We start from the raw sequence: 19,727 nt of genomic DNA, 5'->3' as shown, positions 1-19,727 counted from the left end.
GTGTGTGTGTGTGTGTGTGTGTGTGTGTGTGTGTGTGTGTGTGTGTGTGTGTGTGTGTGTGTGTGTGTGTGTGTGTGTGTGTGTGTGTGTGTGTGTGTGGTGTGTGTGTGTGTGTGGTGTGTGTGTGTGTGTGGGTGTGTGTGGGTGGGTGTGTGTGGGTGTTTGTTTGTTAAATTCTTAAGCATACCGTGACATGAGGCAACACGCGCAAACGTGCACGTGAGGCAATGTTGCATTTGCTGATATCATCCAACTTGATGTCCTTACCAGCCGCGACGCAACAGATGTGCCCGACGACCCGCCAAAGCCAACGCCCTGTCAGAGACGTGAGTGTTCAAAACATATCGTGTGTTAAGCAGTCTACTGGCACAGGTGGATCTCGCGACATGACCACTGAAACATGGCGTCACAATTCAACACCACCACATGCCAACGCATGCACAACGCGATCAAAAAAACAAAGAAAAAAAGCACCACGATCAACACTATCATCAGCACCACCACTACCACCATCACCACCAGCAGCACATCATCAACACCACCATCAGGACACAACCCTCCCCCCCCCCTCCACTCCAACATCAGTATCATCAAGCCCCCACCTTGGTCCAGGCTGTCTTCCTGCCCTTGTGTGTGACCTGTGATGACCGGGCATATGAGCGGCGCTTGCGGACTTGTCGCCCCTTGACCGTCTTGGCAAGCGTGGTCAGCAGTGCCTGAAGCCGCGGCAGTGACAGCGCCTTAACAGCATGCCGTCGACCCTGGTGGCGATAGTGGTGGTGGCAAACGGTGGTGGTGTTAGCGCGTGAGTTGGTGATCATATTGGTGGTGTTGATACGATGGTTGATGTGGTGGTAGTGTTCAAGAGGGAAAAAATCCAATAAGCACACAAGCACGCACTGCAAGCCACCAAGACCACCACCACCCTACAGCGCAATCGCAACGAACGTGTCTCTGGAGCATCTCGACCGCTGCGTGTGCCATCTCGACGCAAGTTGACATTGGCAGATGCTTCAGCAGCAGCGACGCTGGCACATATGCGCTGCAAGCCGGGCACACTGTCAAACGCACGCAAAAACGAATAAGAAGATGAAAGCCACGCACAGCCGTGAGAGATGGCGAGACGAGCCCGCGTCCACGCCGTGGCTGAACACACACACACATGCACGCACATCTACAAGCATTCCTCACGCGCCACACCCACTCACACGCCCATGCACGCACATCCACACACACACACATCCACACACACACACACATCCACACACGCGCACCTTTGGAGCTGTCATTGCTTTGCTTTGTGACATGCTCTGTCCACTGCTTGATACTGCACATGTTGTGACAGCAGGGCAATAGCATGGCACGCCGCCGCCGGATCAGCTTCTTAGACAAGCAACACAGCACATTCTCCGACTCGTCCGCAGCAGATGCTGCCGTTGTTGTGGCTGCTGCTGATGTGGTGGGCTGTATGTGTGGATACACCGGCACGCGTGCCCACATGATTGTGCACGAGTGAGTACGTGCCAGGCTGCGTGAAGTCTCAGCCGTCAGACGGCAGATGGCGCCAAGGGAAAGTGCTCCCACACATGCACTTTGAACATGGACAAGCAAGCGCAACCGCCCGTTGGAGCACAACACGCAACACGCAACACACAGCACACAGCACAACGCAACGCAACAAGAGACAAACTACACAACACACACACACACACACACACACACACACCATACACCACAATACACAACACGCCAGGTCATGGGATCTGCATGGACGCACCTCGAGATCAAGCACCTCTGGCAGGTCGTCATCCTGTGGTTGCAGCGGTTGTGGCTTGACTGCAGGAGGCTGCTGCTGGCCATCCTGTGGCGGTTGTTGCTGGGTGGCTTGCGCCTGTGCGTGATCACCACCACTGCCATCATCATTGCCATTGACGTCGTCGTCTTGGTCGTCGTCGCCGATGAGCACAAGCGAGTCAGGGTCATCACCACCAGCGTCATCAGCGGGCTGCCCTTGAGTGGCAACGTCGCTCTCGTCCTCGTCATCCAGCACAACCACGAGATCGTCATCCTCCTCAACGTTTGTGGCCATGCTGCCTCCTGCTGTGATTCGTGGCCTGTGCGTTTCGGTTCAAAGTCTCTCCTCCTCCTCCAACGTCCTTCCTGCTGCTCCTCCTGCTGCTGTTGCTTCCTCTGCGGTGCCTTGCGCGCGCGTTCGTGTTCCTCTTGCGGTGTGTGTGTGTGTGTGTGTGTGTGTGTGTTTGTGTGTGTGTGTTGTGTCTGTTCGCTCTCGTTTCGTCCTTCGTCTCTCTGCTTTGGCGCCTTTGTGATGTTGCTGTTCTTGAATATTTTTATATGTCGTGTGTCGCAGATACATCCAAAAGCAGGATCAACCTGATTTGATATTTTGCTGACGCCAGCAAATTCGTTGGAAAGATCGGAAAACGGTGTTTTCGACGCGGAAAACATGACGCCGTTGCCCGCGGGAAGTTTGAACAACCGTTGCAACCGAAACCACCGTTACACGCTCTGCTGGTCGCTTGTGCGGTTGCACAAAAGCACTTTCCCCACTCTCCGTCCTTCCGCACAATCACCGCACACACAAGCGCACGCACTCATCAGTCAGCTCAGCCTCTCTCTCCCCCCTCTCGCTCGCTCGCGTGCTTGCACGAAAGCAAGCAAGCAGGCAGTCAGACACAACAACAGCCCCGCCGTCCTCTTGTGTGCCCCCCACCTCTGTCTGCTCCGTTCGGTTGCGTTGTTCTTCGCTTCGCACTCCTTCACTTCCCAGCTTGCGCCCCTTGAGCATTCGACAAAGCAAACCGCGCGTGCAGTCCACCCAGACTTTCCAACGGAAATCCCCAACAGCAACCAAGACAAGCAAGCAAGCGCACCCACCGCCACCCAAGACACCAGTCACTTCACCCATTAGCATCAACAAGCAAGAGCGAGAACAACAACAGCCCACAACCCACAACAACAACAACCACAACAAGCACACCTCGGACGGTGTCGATCACAGCCACAGAGCAACTTCACCCTCCGTCTCTCTCACTTGAACATCCACATCAACAAACCAACGACTGCAAGTCTTTGATCGTCTCTTCTTCTCCTCAACAATCCCTCCTCACCCCCACACCACTTCTTCTTCTTCTCCTTCTTCCTCCTCACGAGTTTCGACCAACACATCAGCAGCCACCATGTCAGACCCGCTTTCTCCATCGTAAGTGTCACCACCAATTGCCGCTTCCTTGACCGCATGTTGTGTTCTCTTCTTGTCCACGCCTGTCAATCCATCAGCCTGTATCTCGTCTTGTTTGCCCATCGTCGTGCCAGTATGTCTTGAGAACACACTCAACCTATCCTCATGCCTTCCCTTCCGTCCACACATATCCTTCCCTCACACCACATCGCCCGCGCAACACCTGCTTGCTTGGTATCATCCTGTGCATGTTCTTTTCATCCTCAACAGGCGCGTCGCAGACTCCATGTTGCGAAGCGGCAACACACCTGGCCGTACCCCAAAGCCTGGCCGCCATATGCTCTTCACGCCCCCGCGGCAGTTCACCCGCTTCAACCCCAACGATCCACTCTTCCAGTCGGAGTTTACCGCGACGGCCTCCACGCTCCTCTCTGGCCTTGATGCCGACATCAGCGGCATGGAAAGCATGGTGGTGCGTTGATCGTGCTGGTACCCCCGTGCGCTCCTGCCATCTTGTTGTTGTTGTTGTTGTTGTTGTTGTTGTTGTTGTTGTTGTTGTTGTTGCTGTTGCTGTTGCTGTTGTTGTTGCTGTTGTTGTTGTCGTCGTCGTCGTCGTGGTTCTTATTGTTGTTGTCGTCGTTGTGGTATTTTATGTTGCATGCTCTCCCCGCCAACCCACCCTCCTTGATGTATGCATCAACCCCCCCCCCCCTCTTCCCCATCCCTCAACGCGCTATTTTCCATTCCTTTTCGCTTGCTTGTGCCGTGCTGTTGCTTTGTGCTAACGATTGCTCACTTGCATTCTCGGTATGAACACATGATGCTGCGCAGCTGGACTCGTCCATGATTATGTCTCCCTCAGGCCAGTATGTGCTCTCTCCGCCACGCCCTGGCCAGTTTACGCTTGAAGGTGGCCTGACTGCCTTCCCAACCACAGCGACACCCAAGTTCAAGTCCCCGTCGCTCAAGCCATTCCCTGTCAACAGCCCCTTTGCCATGATGTCAAGCCCTGGCAACGCATACGCCTGCCACACTGCAGACATTCTCAGAGGCAGCGGTGCCAAAAAGAAGGTGGGGCATGCCTTTGCTCTTGCTTGAACTCGCGTGCACGATGCGTGCATGCATGTATGTATGTAACACGACGGTTGAGACGCACACACGCGCGCACGCACACCCACACACACACACACACTCTCTCTCGCTCTTATTGTGTCACTCACGGAAGTTGCGTGTTCGTTTCTCTTGTGCTTTGTTTCATTGCGTGCAGCACTCGAAGCGTCGCCTGCTGGACGACAGCACCGTGAGCGACACATCTGCGCTCGACATGAGCTCGTCCTCCGCCATGTCCCAGGGCGACCACGACACCTCTGTCAACGGGTTTGCCACCTCATCGCCGCTGGGCAGGTCCGCCACCGCTGACGTGCAGGTGGTGCAAGACACATCCCAGACGACTGCCGCTCCGACGTCTACAGCGGCCACAACAGCTGTGATGATGGTGCCACACAGCATGGTGGTGAACGGACAGGCGTTTGTCCCACAATCTCAAGTCATGCAGCAGCCGCAGCAGCAGCAGCAGCAGTCACACCACCAGCAGCATCACGTGTTTACTGCAACGCAGGCTGGGCATACGGTGCAGCAGGAAGGCCAAGTGCTTCATGTGCCCGCGCCGCAGCCCACACAGCAGCAGCAACAGCAGCAGCAGCACATGGCATCGACCTCCAACAGCCACAGCGAGCACACAACCGCACGCCCCACGCGCAGCAAAGCGCGAAAGGGAACGGCAACGAAGCGGGGCGAGTACAAGTGTGGCAAGTGCGGGTTCTTCCCCAAGAAGGCCAAGCACAACTGTGCACTCGAGCGAGCAAAGCGCGCTGCTTCGCAGTCAAAGACCTCACACAAGAAGTATGCAACGTCCACGTTCCAGACACCCACACAGCAGCAGCAGACACAACACGTCCAGCAGCAACAGGTGCAGCAGCAACATCAGATGGTGCACCCCCACCACCAACAGCAGCATCAGATGGTTCAGGGCGCCCCCGCCTTTGCCGTGACCATGGCACCAGGACAGTATGCTAACGTGGTACAGTTGAGTCAACCACCACAGTCGCTTGAAGGCTTCCAGCCTATGTTTACGGGCAACTGGTGATGTTCTCTTTGGGACGGACACTGTGTGTATGTATGCATGTCGATTGCCTGTGCCTTGTGCACTGGCAAGTGTGTGCGTTTGTGGCTGTGCGTGTATTGTGTGATGTATCCTGTTTGTGCACGGTTTTGATGGCTGGAGTTTCATATAATCGAAGGACGATGATGATGATGTGTGTGTGTGTTGCTCTGTCGCTTTCTTCTTTGGATGAGGCCTTGTTGTTTTCCCCGCTGTATCACTCGTCGATGGTGGTGCTTCCGCGCGCGTGTGTGTGTGTATCCTATTCCTACTCGACGCCCTTCCCTTTCCCATGCCTCGCTTGTTTGTAACCGTCGCAAATGCTGGTGGTGGTGGCACTTCTTGTGCCACTTCTTCCGCGCCTCTACCCCCTCCCCCTTTCCCTCCTGTTCTTGCGCTTTCAGCCTTATCGGTTTCCGCGCTTGTGCTCCCCAATTTTGCTGCTTTCCCCCCCCCTGCCCATAACTGCTGTCTTGCTTTGCGTGCAACTGTTGCTTGCAAGCACGGCATGATTGCGCTTTCCCTTCCTTGGCATGCATACTGTGCCAGGTCACCACGTGCCACTTTTGTGTGGTTCCGTGACTGGCACGCAAGCGTGTATGCTTGTTTCATTTGTGTATGTGTGGTGTGTGTGTGTGTGTGTGTTTTCTTGCGCTCCTTGCCGCTGCTTCCTGCTTGGTGGTGGTGGTGGCCTGTCACGTCATGATATTGTGCTGTCTTCTAGCAAGAAATCAAAGGTTAACAGTCATTGCCTCTTACGAGTGGAAGACAACAACGAAGCACAGAGAAAATGAGAGGGACACGTGCACACGACACACGCAACTAAGCATGACAGCCACCGTTGTCGCGGATACCCCGACGTGACACACACACACAACCACCACTGCTTCTGTTCTTTCACTGGCTCCCGCTGATGGGTTGGGTTGTTCATTGGTTTGGATGTTGTCAATTACGATACAACGGCACACATGAGCAAACGAACACAAGCACCACATGAACGAAAAACGAGCACACCTGAGCGCACCTCACCGACATGCTTGAGCATGCACACGACTACAGACAACACTCACAACAGCGCCAAGCAATCGCGCTGTCGCCGCCACCACCACCATTACCACCACCACCATCACCATTACCACCACCGTCAACACTGGCATCACCACCGCTTTGCGTCGTCAACATTGTGCAGCTTTGCCTTCTTGCTTGGCTGGTCCGCTGTTGCGCGCTTTGCTGTTCGCGCCTTTGAGCGCAACTTCTCAACGCTGTTGTCGTCTTTGGCAAACTCAAGGTTCAGGCGACGGCCATAGAGATGGGTGGAGCCAGATAGCGCCTCAAACGCGGACTTGGCTTCCTCCTTGGACGAAAATTCCACAAACGCAAACCTGCGAACCGTGTGGTGTGGGCGGAGTAGAGGTGAGGTGAGAATTGGGTTCAGGTTACTGCACAAAGGGCCATCATGTACTCGAGGGCAGGAACCAGACACACCAACACACACGTGCACACATACTTGCGCATGTGCAAACAAGTGCGTACACACACATTCACACATACACACATACACATATTCGCGTTAATGCGTACGCACACACATTCACACACATGCACACATACACATGTTCGCGTGCATGCGTACGCACACACATTCACACACATGTGCACGTAAACCCGCGTGTGCACGCACCCGCGATGTTGTGTTGGGTCAAAGGACTTTGGTGGGAGCCTGACAGATTTGACGTCGCCATATGGGGTGAACAGCTGGCGAATGTCCTTCTTCGTCGCCTCAAACGCAACGTTGCGGACAACGACCTTGGTTGTTGCGCCTTTGATCAACTTGCCCTGCAGGGTGGAAGCAAAGACCCAAGGTCGCATGTGAGTCGAAAGGCAAGGTGAAGGCACGCCTGATGCGTTTCGGGAGTCAGAAACACAGAACACACTTGGGCAAACAGGGATGACGGATGGGCATTGAATGCTCATGCATGTGCGCATGAGTGCTCGCGCGTGAGAAGCAATGCCACGGAAGCCTGCAAGCAACACCGTTATCTCACCTCTCTGCGGGCGACAGGCCCCTGCTGCTGCTGTGTTCGTGTGGAGAGCTTGAGCTCCAGCTTGTGCCCGTCCAGCTCAGCGCCTTGCAGCTTCTTCATCGCCTTCACGGCCTCCGCATGCCTAATGCGTGTGTGTGTATGTGTGTGTGTGCGTGTGTGCGTGTGTGCGTGTGTGTGTGAATGTGTGTGTGAATGTGTGTGTGTGAATGTGTGTGTGTGAATGTGTGTGTGCGAATGCGTGTGTGCGCGCGCGCGTGTGTGTGTGAATGCGTGTGTGTGTGTGTGTGTGTGTGTGTGTGTGTGTGTGTGTGTGTATGTGTGTGTGTGTGTGTGTGTGTGTGTGTGTGTGTGTGTGTGTGTGTGTGTGTGTGAGGATGTGTGAATGTGTGTGAGGGTGTGTGCGTGAGGGGTGAATGGACGGGACAGCTGACGACAGAGAGCATGTACGTTCACAGCACGCCATGGCAACGTCATCACACGTGGTGGAGTATCAGGCAACAATGCAGCAAGCAATTGCAACATGCAGAGCGAGGCGAAACGCACGTCTTGAACTCCACAAAGCCAAAGCCCATGGACAGCAGCTCCTGCGGGTTGTGGGGATTCTTCTTCGTCGCAACGCGGCAACTCCTGTGCACACACACACACACATACATGAAGGTGATCAGATGGCGTCAAGTTGAAGTTTGAAGTGGAGGCGTCATGGGCGGGGACTCAACGACACGGCCAACATCTGACACGGAGTCAAATCGCACTCACTGAACGAAGGACAACCACAACAACACACATGCAAGCAGGCAACCAAACAAGACCCCCCCCCCTCAAGCACGTGCTGGCAACACCGTTTTTGCTTACCTGATGGTACCGCAGGTCTGGAAGAGATTGTAGAGGGCGTTGTCGCCCGTCTCAAAGTTGAGGTTCTTCACAAACACGGTCGTAGACGCTGTGCTCTCGAGTTCGACAGCAGCCTCACCTTGACCATGCACTGCACACGAACGCACGCATACACACATGGATGGGGGATGGTGAGGTCTTGACAACGCTATTTACAACCAGCGCTGTGCAAGGTAATGTCAAAAACACGACAGAACACGTGCACACACACGCACACTGATTAGATTCACGCATCCCCACCACCTGCTTCTACTTGTGTGCAAATCACCACCGCCACCACCACCACCACCAACGTGAACATCTCACCGCCTCGAATGGCCGCCAGGGAGATCTTTGGGGCCGCAGCCGTTGCCTCGTCCTGCACTTCCTCCTCCTCTTCGGGCACAGCTGTGACACGCAGGGAAGCGAGGGAAGCAACACAGCATGAGAAAAAATGCAAGCAGGTACGAACGCCAACAGAACAAGTGAACACCGCAAGCACAAACGGGTGCCATACGCACATGCACACGCACACGCACGCACACACACACACACACACACACACACACACACACACAAACACACACACACACACACAAACACATATGTATGCAAACGAACCAAAGACGTTCTCTGGCGCCCACTCGAGATAGAGCATCTCGCCCTTGTACTTGCGATAGGCCAGACCCCGGAACGCAGCCCTGCACACGGTGGTGGGGCATGGTGGTGGTGGTGGTGGTGGTGGTGGTGGTGGAAATGGTTGAGTATTGGCAGTGCATGTGGCATCATGTGCTTGATTCGGAGAGCTTGCATTCAAGTGCACGCGAACTTCACACATGCACACATGCCTGCACCCACCTGGCCTCTGATGGCTCGATAAAGGAGACGAGCGCCATTGTTCGTGACGGCGGGAAGACAAACTTGTCAACCGCGCCGTGCTTTTCAAACATGGGCCGCAGGTCTGCCTCAGTCGAGTTGAACGGCAAATTCTTCACCAGAATCACCGTCTTGCTGCGACCCGTCACCTGCAGCAAAACAGGAGTTGTGTTGTGTTGTGCGTGTGTGTGTGTGTGTGTGCGCGCGCGTGTGTGTGTGAGTGTGTGTGAGTGAGTGTGCGTGTGTGTATGTGTGTGTGCGTGTGTGCGTGTGTATGTGTGTCAGCGTTAGAAGCGAGATTACAACCACACGCATCATAGCACAAAGCGCACGTGAACACGATGCAAGAAAGCAAGCACTGTGCGCGTGCACAATCAACAGCATGCTCGTGTCACCGCACCCTGGTGTCGAATGCATCGAGATACACGCCGTGCTGGCGCAGGAACTGCTTGTTGTCCTGGATGATGCGTGTCTCGCCCATGGCCAACCGAACAGCAAGCCCACTGTCGCTCTTCTGCGCGCACGATCGCAACAGGTGGCGATGATGGAGGCGGTGGTGATGAGTGAGTACAACGGCAATTGAAGCCGGCGAAACCTAAAATAATGCAAACAGTTGCACCAGAATACTGTTGTGTGCACATGCAAGTCGTCACCACCACCACCACCACCACCACCACCACCACCACCTCGACGCTAACCGCGTTAAGGAGCTCGCCCTTTGACACGCCGAGCTCAGCAGCCATGCTGTCGGCGACAGCGTCCTGTCGAAGAAACAGCGTGTTCCAGTTGTAGCTGTTCTCTCGCTTGCTCTTTAGCTCTGCCGCTTTTTTCTGTCGCATTGCAATGGCATGGGTGTTTGTTTGTGTTTGTGTTGTGTGTGTGTGTGTGTGTGTGTGTGTGTGTGTGTTTGTGTGTGTTTGTGTGTATGTGTGTGTGTGTGGTGAGCGATTGTGGGAGTGAAAATACAATGCAGGAACAGTGACAGCAGAGTGGCAATTCGAACATGGCAGCCATGTGTACTCCACTCCACTCACACACACGAGCACACACATGAGCACACGCACGAACACACACACACCTCCTTGTAGTTTGTGGTGTCGACGTTGACAATGCCAGAATCGCTGTCGCGCGTGCGTGCAGGCAATAGATGCAGCAATCGGCCCTGGTGTAGACACCGAAACGAGAAACAATCATATGTGACGGGTGAGCGAAATCTTGTACGTAGGGAGGCTACGCATTTCACATGACACAACAACGCAAAACCACACACACACACACACACAGTCGTGATCACATCACGGCACCACCACCACACACTGACCCACCGTGAAACACTCTGGCACACACATGGACAGACACGAAGCAGTATGGCGGGCACCTTGAAGACGCTTGCGTCGAGTTGCGTAAAGGCCTTAACTGCATTCTCCGGATGAAGGAACGTCACAAAGGCGATGCCCTTTGGTTTCTTCGTCTGTGTATCAAGCGGCATGTGCACCTCAGACAGGGGGCCTTCATGGAGGGTCGGCAACATGCACGCACACGCAATGTGAGCCATCACACGGTGTACATGTGTGTGTGCATGTGTGTGTGCATGTGCAAGTGTCGCACAGCTTTGGACACGAGCAAGCACCCATCCCTCGCCATCCTAACGTCTCGCCAACTCACCAAACTTCTCAAAGAGGGCGCGAATATCGTCCTCCGTGCACACATATGCGAGGTTGCGAACGAAGATGCGTCCAGTCTCGTCCAGCCCTTTGTCATCCTCTCCAAGCGGCGCCGGGTACACTTTCGCCTCTCGCCCCTCCTGCACAATATGGTAGCACGGTGGTGTGGTGCAGTGGGGGGTGGAGTGAATGGGAGTGGTGATGTGTGGTGTGGTGTGGTGTGCATACAGGGCGCAGCGTACATGCAATGAAGGCTGTGCGGTTGGTGCATGCTGTGTGCTAACCACACACTCTCTGTGACCTGTGCACAGTGCATATCAGCATTACCCTTCACATCACATCACATCATCAATATCATCATCACCATACGCACCGTTGGCTTCAGTGCCGGCAGTTTCCGCGTCTTGGACGGCAGCACCTCCACAAACCGCGGACCTGTTGACGCAGTGGGCGGTGCAGACACGGACGTGAGGGAAAAGACAAATCGTGGCTGCGGTCGTGTGGATGGTGCACGCAAACGTGGACAGCCATTGTCCACACACGCGCACGCGCACACGCACACGTTTATGCATACAGTGACCTACATACACACCAGCACACTCACGTTAACACACAATGCCAAACCACCACCACCACCACCACCACGCCATCAAAGCAGCAGCAGCAAGCCAGCAGACCCCACCATCATCCTCATCGTACCGAGTGTTTGACGATGCTTCTTCAGCGCAGCCTTGTAGTCGCGCTTGGTTGCAAAGTCGACGAACGCCACGCCCTTGCCCCGCTTTCGCCGGTCAAGCAGAAAGCGAATGTCCACAACAGACAGCGGGGAGAAGAACTCTCGCACTTGCTGCTCGGTGCACCGGAACGGCAGCCCTTGCAACTTGGCGGTGAACACGATAATGGAGTCTCCCTGCTCTGATGCCTCATCTTCCTCGTCGCTGTCGTCACTGAACAACTGCGCTTTTCCGCTCTCACTGCCCTTCTTCTTCTTGTTCTTCTTCTTGCTCTTGGAGGGCTGTGCATCGTCGTTATCACTGCCCTCCTCACCGTCACTGCTGTCGCTGCCGCTGCTGCCATCATCACTGCCATTATCATCATCGCCACCCTCATTGTCCTCCTTCTTCTTTGACTTGATCTTTGACTTGAGCCACTGCAATTCATAAATCGCACACGTGCACACATATCGAGCGTTAGAACGTCACATCACGTGTTGTCGTTGCTCGGTGATATACGTGCATGTGTGTACATGTGAACATGTGTGCACACGCGTGCATGTGTAAGGTTGCGTACATGTGTGCATGGTGCATGTGTGAATACACGTGTCTGTGCTCACCTCTGAATCAGACATGTCTTCATCCTCGTCTTTTTCGTCCTTGTCACCAGCGTCATCATCATCGTCGTCGTCATCATCATCATCGCTGCTCGCTTCGTCGGATGAGTCCTTCTTCGCCACTCCTGCTTGCAAACGCACACACACGAGAACAGGATTTAGGCATGAGCTGCGTGTGTGGTGCATACACACACCCGAAAGGATGTACGAAAATGTGTCCACGCGCGCACACGCACACACGCACACGCACACGCACACGCACACGCACACGCACACGCACACGCACACGCACACGCGCGCAAACATTCGCACCTGGCGCGGTCTGGTATTCCTCGTCATCTGTGTCGTCATCGTCGGAATCCTCAAACTGAAGATGCTGACGCACATATGTCACACCCTGCACGCACACACACACACATACACACATTCACAAGCATGAGCAAGCGAATTCAGTCGTATTTACAACACACACACACAGCGTCCACACCAATACATCACAGCTCACGGTACATCACAGCACCCTTCACACAACAGTCATTGCTAACACCATGCCGGGGCCGTGTGCTCACCTCGCCACCGCGGCGCTTGGACGGCACACTCTGCAGCGTTGCCTTGACCTTCCCTTGCTTCTCCGCATCATCGCCATCGCCACCATCATCACGGTCAGCAATGGGTACGCTCTCGTCACCACCACCACCGCCGCCAGCGGCTGCGCGTTGGCCCTGCCGGCTGCGCGATCCCGTGTTTCCGCCGTCATTCGCCCACACGAGACGCTTGTTCTTCGGCACCATCACCTGGCAGTGGCGAGCAGTTGCATGCAGGCACGGCGATGATGACAGCGCGGTGGGATGGGGGGGTCGGGGTGAGCAAGAGGTGGAAGCAGCAGCAGTAACAGTCGGGGCAGTTGTAGAGGTGTAGCAGCAGATGTGCTGAAGCAGCAGCAGCAGCAACAACATTCAGAGAAGAATACACACACACAGCAGGCGCAGCTGCACAAGGCGGTAGCAGCGGCTCGCACCTGCATGTACTCGTGCAGTTCTGGGTTGAGCTGTGGATTTGCCTCGACGTCGTACAACTTCTTCAGCATGTCCTGCTCCTTCTCAAGCGTTGCAAGCGTCTTGCTCGCCTGTATTTGTGTGCGTGTGTGTGCGTGTGTGTGTGTGCGTATTTGTGTGCGTATTTGTGTGCGTATTTGTGTGCGTGTGTGAGTGTGTGTGTGTGTGTGTGCGTTTGTGTGGAGAATAGGGAGGGCGTGCGAAAAACAAGAAGGGACGCAGCAAAGGCCACTGTGCTGTAGCTTGGTGCTTGTGATAAAGAGACAGCTGCACAGCCGTACAGCTGTACAGCAGCATCAGACGTACGTTTGCTTCCTTCACTTCCTGCTTCTGCTGCTTTTCCTCCTGTGCTTTCTTGCCCTTCTTCTGCCTCAGCACCATCTCCCGCTTCTTCTGCTCCCAGGAACATGCGGGGTATGTGAGCGTGTGCGTGTGTATGCAGGTGTAGGTGTATGTGTGTGCGTGTGTGTGTGCTTGTGCATGAGATAGCCTGGCTGATCTGCACAAAGCAAATCGTGTATTTCAGTCCCCTCTGTCTGGCCTCTTCCTCGCTCGAAGCCCACGGGCACATGCACACATACATGTACACAAACAGGTCATATGCATACATGCATACATGCAGAAGGTCATAAAACATAGATACATAAATACATATGTGGTCATACAACATACATACATACACATATACATATGTGGTCATACACTCATAACATACATGCACACATACACATGCACTGACGGCACGCACGCACCTGCAAGGCTGCGTTTGCAGACGATCCCTTGGAGTACTGGCTCCATGGACGCGGGATGCGCTCATCGCCGACGCCAAAGGCGAGAGACACCTGACCAGCAACACGGAAAACACGGGGCGATAAGAGGTGATGATTGCCAGCACAAACAAGCGTAAGATGGCCACACAAGAGAGGCACATCAGCAGCTGCAGGAGGATGTTATCGGGTACAGCGTGTGACGTGCAATCGCGCACTGTCAGTGCTCAGATCAGCACCGTCCATGCAACGGACACACACAAACACACGCACACAAATGAGCACACACACACACACGCACACATACACACATGTGCACACACATGTGCACACACCTTGATCTGGTCTGTGTCAATGTAAGTCTCGTTGCGATACTCCACGGCTCCCTCGGCCATTTTTTCTTCGGAGTAGCCAACATAGGCGATCCTTCGCTTCGGAAGGTACAAGATCTACAAACGTCCATGTGCATGTGTGTGTGTTTTGTTAGCACGTAACAAAGGCGACAGGTGCGCAGCCACACAACCGTAGACATAGATGCACATGGACATGCGGTAAGGAAGCTGCAGTGCGTCATGATCTTGTGCCCTACTTGGGTGATGTCGCCATGCTCGCCGAAGATGGTGCGAAGGCGAGACTCGTTGAACTTCTTGGGCCTGCGATAAAACGGGTCAATGCAATTCAGCAGCTAAGTTGAACGAAAGACAACAGTGCAGACCGCGGCATCACGCCGCACACACACGCACACACACACGCACACGCACACACACACACGCACACGCACATACACACAAACGCATACCAATGCGCACGCAGCCATACGTACAAGCCCTTTATGATGATGCGTGAAGACGACATGGCTGGCTGTCAGTCTGTCTCCTGCCACGCTGCTGCTGCTTGATGCTTATGGTGTGCTTGCGAACACGTGGGTGGTGGATTTGCAGCGCAAATCAGAAAAATGGTCACAACAGCACAAAATGCAGTGTGTTTTGTGGCTCCAGCCAGTTCACCATTCACACCACGATCCCTCTCACCATCACCATCACCACCATCACCACCACCACCACACTCCCCTCCGTCCACACGTGTGTCAAAAGAGTGCGTTTACTGTTAATGTAACTACATATCAACAAGCAAGTCAAGGAAGGAGGCACCAACACAGGAGACGAGAAAGACAAGAGGGTGGGATGCGAGTATTGCATTGCAGCAGTGCGAGAGTGTGTGTGTGAGTGTGTGCGTCACGTGCGCTGGTGGTGTCGCAGATACGCATTGATGGCCAGAGAACACGCGCCGGCCTGGTGTTGTGGGTAAATGAGGGGAGAAGGGCGTGTGAGCACACGAGCAGCATGCATTAGCACGGGGAAATAGACGTGATTCAAGACACACCCCCCCCCCCCACACACACACACACACACATGTACGTACGAGGGCAATGCCGCAGGAGTCTGCGACGCTGGCGATGGACATGGAGAACTCGCGGTGCTCTGGTTTCGTCCGCTTCGAAATCAGCGCAAACGCGTTCACTGCACGTACACACACGCACGCATACATAGCAGGAGCAGCAGGTGGTGTGTGGGCGGGGAGGGCGAGTGAGACAAGGCAAATACATGCATGTACATGCGTACGTGGCAAACGAGTTGCATTCCTTCACAGTCACGCACGATAGAGATGACACACATGCACGCACACATCCACACAAAAGAGAGAGAGAGAGAGGACATGTAAAGCAACAACAACAACAACAACAACAACAACAACAACTTAAACAACAACAACTTAAACTTAAACAACTTAAACAACAACAACTTAAACAACAACGACCCCTCTTCTCCTTCCTCGCTCGCTGTGAATGTGTGTGTGTGTGTGTGTGTGTGTGTGTGTGTGTGTGTGTGTGTGTGTGTGTTGGATGAGCTGGTGTTGATGGTACCGTATACGAGACCGCCGAGAAGACCCTCGAAGATGATCCAGATGCACGTGAGCCAAATGCCGGGGAAGAAATGCACACGCGCCTCAACAAACAGCACGGCAAAGTTGGCCATCTAGTCACACGTGTGGACATGAACACAAGTGTGTGTGTGTGTACGTGGGTGTGTGTACGTGGGTGTACGTGGGTGTGAGAATGTGAGAATGATATTGAAGTTGTGCGCGACGTGTGCATTCAATGGTGGGGCTTGGACGGACTCACACACACACACACACACACACACACACACACACACACACACACTCTCTCTCTCTCTCTCTCTCTCTCTCTCTCTCTCTCTCTCGCACACTCAAACATTATACAAACACACACACTCACACACTCGCACATCACACAAACACCCACACACGTGCATATCACACCCACACACACGGCTGCGATGTGCTGACCTGAACAACAGCGGGGATCCACACGCTTGAGAGGGCAAAGATCGCAAGACTGCTGCGGGAGAGAAACACACCAATCTGATACAGCAGCTGGTACAGACGGTACTGCGCACTGGTGGCCGTGACATGGTGCGGTGGTGGTGGTGGTGGTGGTGGTGGTGGTGGTGGTGGTGGTGGTTCAGATGTTGTTGCGGCGACGAACACGCATCCCTGCGCAGGTAAGTTTACCACACACGCACGCACACGCACGCACACGCACCACAACCACCGCAACACAGCATAATCACATACGCACACGTGCATATGCCGCGTGTGTCGTACTCTGTTGAGATGTGCTGGTGGGGCCAGAGCATATTCTCGAAGATTCCCTGGTTGATCATGTACTCGGACCAATACACCACAAACAGCGGCAGCATAAACGGAACAACCAGCCGTTTTGTCATCGCAAGCTGTGCGCATGCGTGCGAGAGGGTGTGAGCAAGTGTGTGAGCGAGTGTGTGTGTGTGAATGGACGTACGTGGGTGATTGTGATAACGAGCGTGGCATCGAGTGAGCAACAGGGAGCACCCATAAATGTACATCAAAACATCAGCGATCACCACCACGGACCTTCTGCTTGAAGGTGTACGGATCACCGGTGGGCGTAGCGCCGGCTGGACCAATCAGCGACTTGGGGCGGTGCGTCAGCATCGCAAAGTAGCTGTGGCACACACACACACACACACACACACACACACACACACACACACAGGAAGGTGGGTAGGTTCGCGCACAAATATTCATGCATGATAATGTACAGGAGAGAGGACAAGCACCAAAGTGAAAAGGATGAGAAAGTGGCGGAGGACATTGGCACCGGAGACGTGGACACACGTGATGAGTTGGCAGCGTCGTCATCATCGTTTAAGCAGCACGTTGCACTCACACACTCACACACACACACACACACACACTCTCTCTCTCTCTCTCTGTCTCTCTCTCTCTCTGTCTCTCTCTCTCTCTCTGTCTCTTTCTCTCTCTCTCTCTCTCTCACACACACACACACATACTCTCACCTGATTGCCATGAGGGCGGGGATGCACGTCATGACGAGTTGTGCCTGCGACGGTGACACCACCTCTGTCAGCCCAAGATACGCCAGCGCGCCGACAACACCGGCACCGCCAGTACCGCTCGACCACGCAGAGATGACACTCTGCAGCGGCGTATGCAAGGGGGAACAGCGGCGATGCGTGAGCCCACAGTGCCGCCACTTCTTCTGCTGCAAGACGTCGTGCTCGCAAGCTGCCAGCACCAGTGGTGGCTGCACTTCATGTAGCACGAACGCACACACACACACACACACACACACACACACACACACACACACACAAGCACACACAAGCACACACACAAGCACACACCTTGTGGTAGCAGGCGGTCATGCTGAGAAAGGTAATTTCGCCCAGGCCCGCGCTGATGCTGGCAAACACTACGCCGGCAAGCGCCATGGCCACCGTCGTCGAAAACGCAACCTGTCCAAGTCACAGGAGGATGGTTGTGTGTGTTGTGTGAAATGGGGGGGGTGGCTGGTCGTATTTCTGCGTACATACTCTACACACACACACACACGTACATACACACAGACACACACACACACACACACACACACACACACACACACGTACATACACACACACACACAACGCCACATTTGTACTTCTCTACCTTTCTCTATTCCACCATCTAGCTGTTGATACTCACGAGAAGAAAGCTGACGAGAGCTGCGATGATGCAGGTGACAATGCGGACCGAGTAGGAGAACCGGAACAAGAACATGGGCCCAGTGGACTTGATCAGCAGCGTGGGCAAGATGTCCGCCAGCAGCACGGCCCCCGTCCCCAAATTGGGGTCCAGCTTCTTCAAGATGTCATGCGCACCGCTCAACATAATCACATAACCCTGCCCAAATTGTGTGAGTGTAGAGAGGGAGAGAGTATGTGTGTGTGTGTGCGTTTATGTGTGTGTGTGTATGCGTATGTGTGTCGAGTGCGTGTATACATGTGTGTATGCGTGTGTTTGAGTGGAGCGTGTGCTGAGATGAGGAGCACACTCGCCTTTTCTCAAAACAAGCTCATTTTCACGCACAAACACGCCTCTCTATGTCCCTCCCTCCCTCTTGACGTACAAAGTTGTTTGTGAGGCCGAGAATCCAATAGGCAATCCAGTTGCGCCAACCCCGTCATCATCATCGTCCCCATATCCACCACGCCGCATCTTGCTTCACTTGGTTTGATGGCGATTTGCGAATGATATCCACCACTAATCTCGGGTGACTCGGTCGCACGGCTGCTGCTGCTTTATTTGGATTCGGCGACTTTTTCTTTCCACTCTGAACGATCGACCAAAAAGCTCAGTCGGATCTCGCACCAACACCTGCCCTCCGTGCTGCATTCACGCTGGCTGTCGCACGCCCAGCAAGGACTGTGCTGTCGCTGTTGGTCCAAGTCCACCGGCCTCAACTTAGCATCACCGGAGCGCTCCAACCACTCCAAGCAACAGCAAGAGGACAAGGGCACACGGCACGTTGCCTACAATTACAATCTCGGGTTCCATCGAAAGCGTGGAACTTGGGCAGCACCCTTGACTTGCCCTTGCAACGCCGCCACCAACACCGCTGTTTCTCATCCAGCAGGCCGTGCGCAATGGCGGAGGATGAGCCGGGCGTGAGCCGCCCCGTGCAGATGGGCGACTGGAGGATCAAGCCTCTGCCCATGCAATACACAACGGTGCAGCTGCATCGCACCTTCACCCCAGCACAGATGCAGGTCTTGAAGAAGGGCATCATGCCTCACGAAATGGAGGACAAGTGGTTTGTGTACATGCAAGACAACACGCTCAACTTGCATCGCAGCTGGACAGGCTTCTGCGTGTACCGCGTGCACTTTGTGGAGGAGGACGGGCAGTACCGCATGCTCTCTGCCGACGTGAACCGAAACCCGGACGAGTACCTCAACGTCGACGACCAGCACGACATTGAGATGATCTCCTTCCTCATCGACGCCCTCTTCCACCTCGGCCACGCCAATTACCCGGACGTCCCAGCCGTGCACGCCAACAGGCAAAAACAAGAGTAGAAGCGAAGCACAAGGTGCTGCTTCGTCTGCGCCCTTTCCCTCCACCTGATGCTCTCGATCTCCGCTGCAGCTGGCCTTTTTCGTATACGACACCATAAATTGTTCTTGACAACACTCACAAAGAAGCAGAAGTCGCGGCTGTGTGCTTTGATGTGAGACGATGGTGGGGATGGTGAAGGGTCCAACACCGCCTACGACGCCTAGCTCGCGAGCGTCGTCGGCACGCGTGAGCACAAAGTCGCGCTTGAAGCGCCGGCTGACACAGAAGCGGCTTGAG

General features: G+C 54.5%; 6 protein-coding genes across 6 annotated transcripts in view; 3 read left to right on the top strand and 3 right to left on the bottom strand.

The window, feature by feature from the left end:
- PTSG_03405 (uncharacterized protein) overlaps positions 1–2,257 on the bottom strand; it is a gene marked incomplete at its 3' end in the record, with an annotated part of 3,158 nt that extends 901 nt beyond the window's left edge. Inside the window, exons 1-5 of the mRNA XM_004995933.1 lie at positions 1,778–2,257; positions 1,275–1,464; positions 949–1,058; positions 603–761; positions 268–315 (exon numbers count right to left, since the gene is read on the bottom strand). Of these exons, the coding sequence (XP_004995990.1) occupies positions 268–315; positions 603–761; positions 949–1,058; positions 1,275–1,464; positions 1,778–2,089 (819 nt within the window). The 5' untranslated portion in view covers positions 2,090–2,257. The remainder of the gene's footprint in view (positions 1–267; positions 316–602; positions 762–948; positions 1,059–1,274; positions 1,465–1,777) is intronic.
- A 311-nt stretch (positions 2,258–2,568) lies between these two features.
- PTSG_03404 (uncharacterized protein) lies at positions 2,569–6,108 on the top strand. The gene is made up of 4 exons (XM_004995932.1): positions 2,569–3,220; positions 3,470–3,671; positions 4,031–4,270; positions 4,467–6,108. Exons 1-4 carry the CDS (start codon positions 3,198–3,200, stop codon positions 5,343–5,345), a joined length of 1,344 nt encoding a protein of 447 aa, XP_004995989.1. The 5' UTR covers positions 2,569–3,197; the 3' UTR covers positions 5,346–6,108.
- A 163-nt stretch (positions 6,109–6,271) lies between these two features.
- PTSG_03403 (uncharacterized protein) lies at positions 6,272–14,909 on the bottom strand. The gene is made up of 24 exons (XM_004995931.1): positions 14,791–14,909; positions 14,557–14,620; positions 14,303–14,416; positions 13,953–14,042; positions 13,507–13,593; positions 13,164–13,271; positions 12,715–12,939; positions 12,458–12,542; positions 12,149–12,270; positions 11,515–11,965; positions 11,189–11,250; positions 10,817–10,955; positions 10,530–10,660; positions 10,230–10,313; positions 9,850–9,981; positions 9,552–9,665; positions 9,134–9,300; positions 8,897–8,976; positions 8,603–8,683; positions 8,258–8,387; positions 7,949–8,032; positions 7,406–7,526; positions 7,042–7,196; positions 6,272–6,742 (listed from the first exon to the last, which is right to left on the bottom strand). The coding sequence occupies exons 1-24, from the start codon at positions 14,820–14,822 to the stop codon at positions 6,517–6,519; spliced, it is 3,084 nt and encodes a 1,027-aa protein (XP_004995988.1). The 5' UTR covers positions 14,823–14,909; the 3' UTR covers positions 6,272–6,516.
- Positions 14,910–15,050: 141 nt separating this feature from the next.
- PTSG_03402 (uncharacterized protein) lies at positions 15,051–18,654 on the bottom strand. The gene is made up of 10 exons (XM_004995930.1): positions 18,502–18,654; positions 18,078–18,275; positions 17,738–17,848; positions 17,390–17,529; positions 16,944–17,034; positions 16,656–16,783; positions 16,338–16,446; positions 15,892–16,003; positions 15,390–15,487; positions 15,051–15,259 (listed from the first exon to the last, which is right to left on the bottom strand). The coding sequence occupies exons 2-10, from the start codon at positions 18,261–18,263 to the stop codon at positions 15,203–15,205; spliced, it is 1,032 nt and encodes a 343-aa protein (XP_004995987.1). The 5' UTR covers positions 18,264–18,275; positions 18,502–18,654; the 3' UTR covers positions 15,051–15,202.
- PTSG_12021 (uncharacterized protein) lies at positions 18,643–19,534 on the top strand. Its single transcript, XM_004995929.1, has one exon. The coding sequence runs from the start codon at positions 19,019–19,021 to the stop codon at positions 19,448–19,450; it is 432 nt and encodes a 143-aa protein (XP_004995986.1). The 5' UTR covers positions 18,643–19,018; the 3' UTR covers positions 19,451–19,534.
- A 17-nt stretch (positions 19,535–19,551) lies between these two features.
- Positions 19,552–19,727, top strand: part of PTSG_03400 (uncharacterized protein) — a 2,159-nt gene continuing 1,983 nt past the window's right edge. The window contains exon 1 of the mRNA XM_004995928.1: positions 19,552–19,727. This exon is cut by the window's right edge and continues 75 nt beyond it. Coding sequence (XP_004995985.1) covers positions 19,611–19,727 — 117 coding nt within the window. The 5' untranslated portion in view covers positions 19,552–19,610.

The sequence above is a fragment of the Salpingoeca rosetta genome (assembly GCF_000188695.1).
Source record: "Salpingoeca rosetta unplaced genomic scaffold supercont1.7, whole genome shotgun sequence".
In the NCBI taxonomy this organism is placed as follows: Eukaryota; class Choanoflagellata; order Craspedida; family Salpingoecidae; genus Salpingoeca; species Salpingoeca rosetta.
This window is presented reverse-complemented; position numbering and strand designations above follow the sequence as displayed.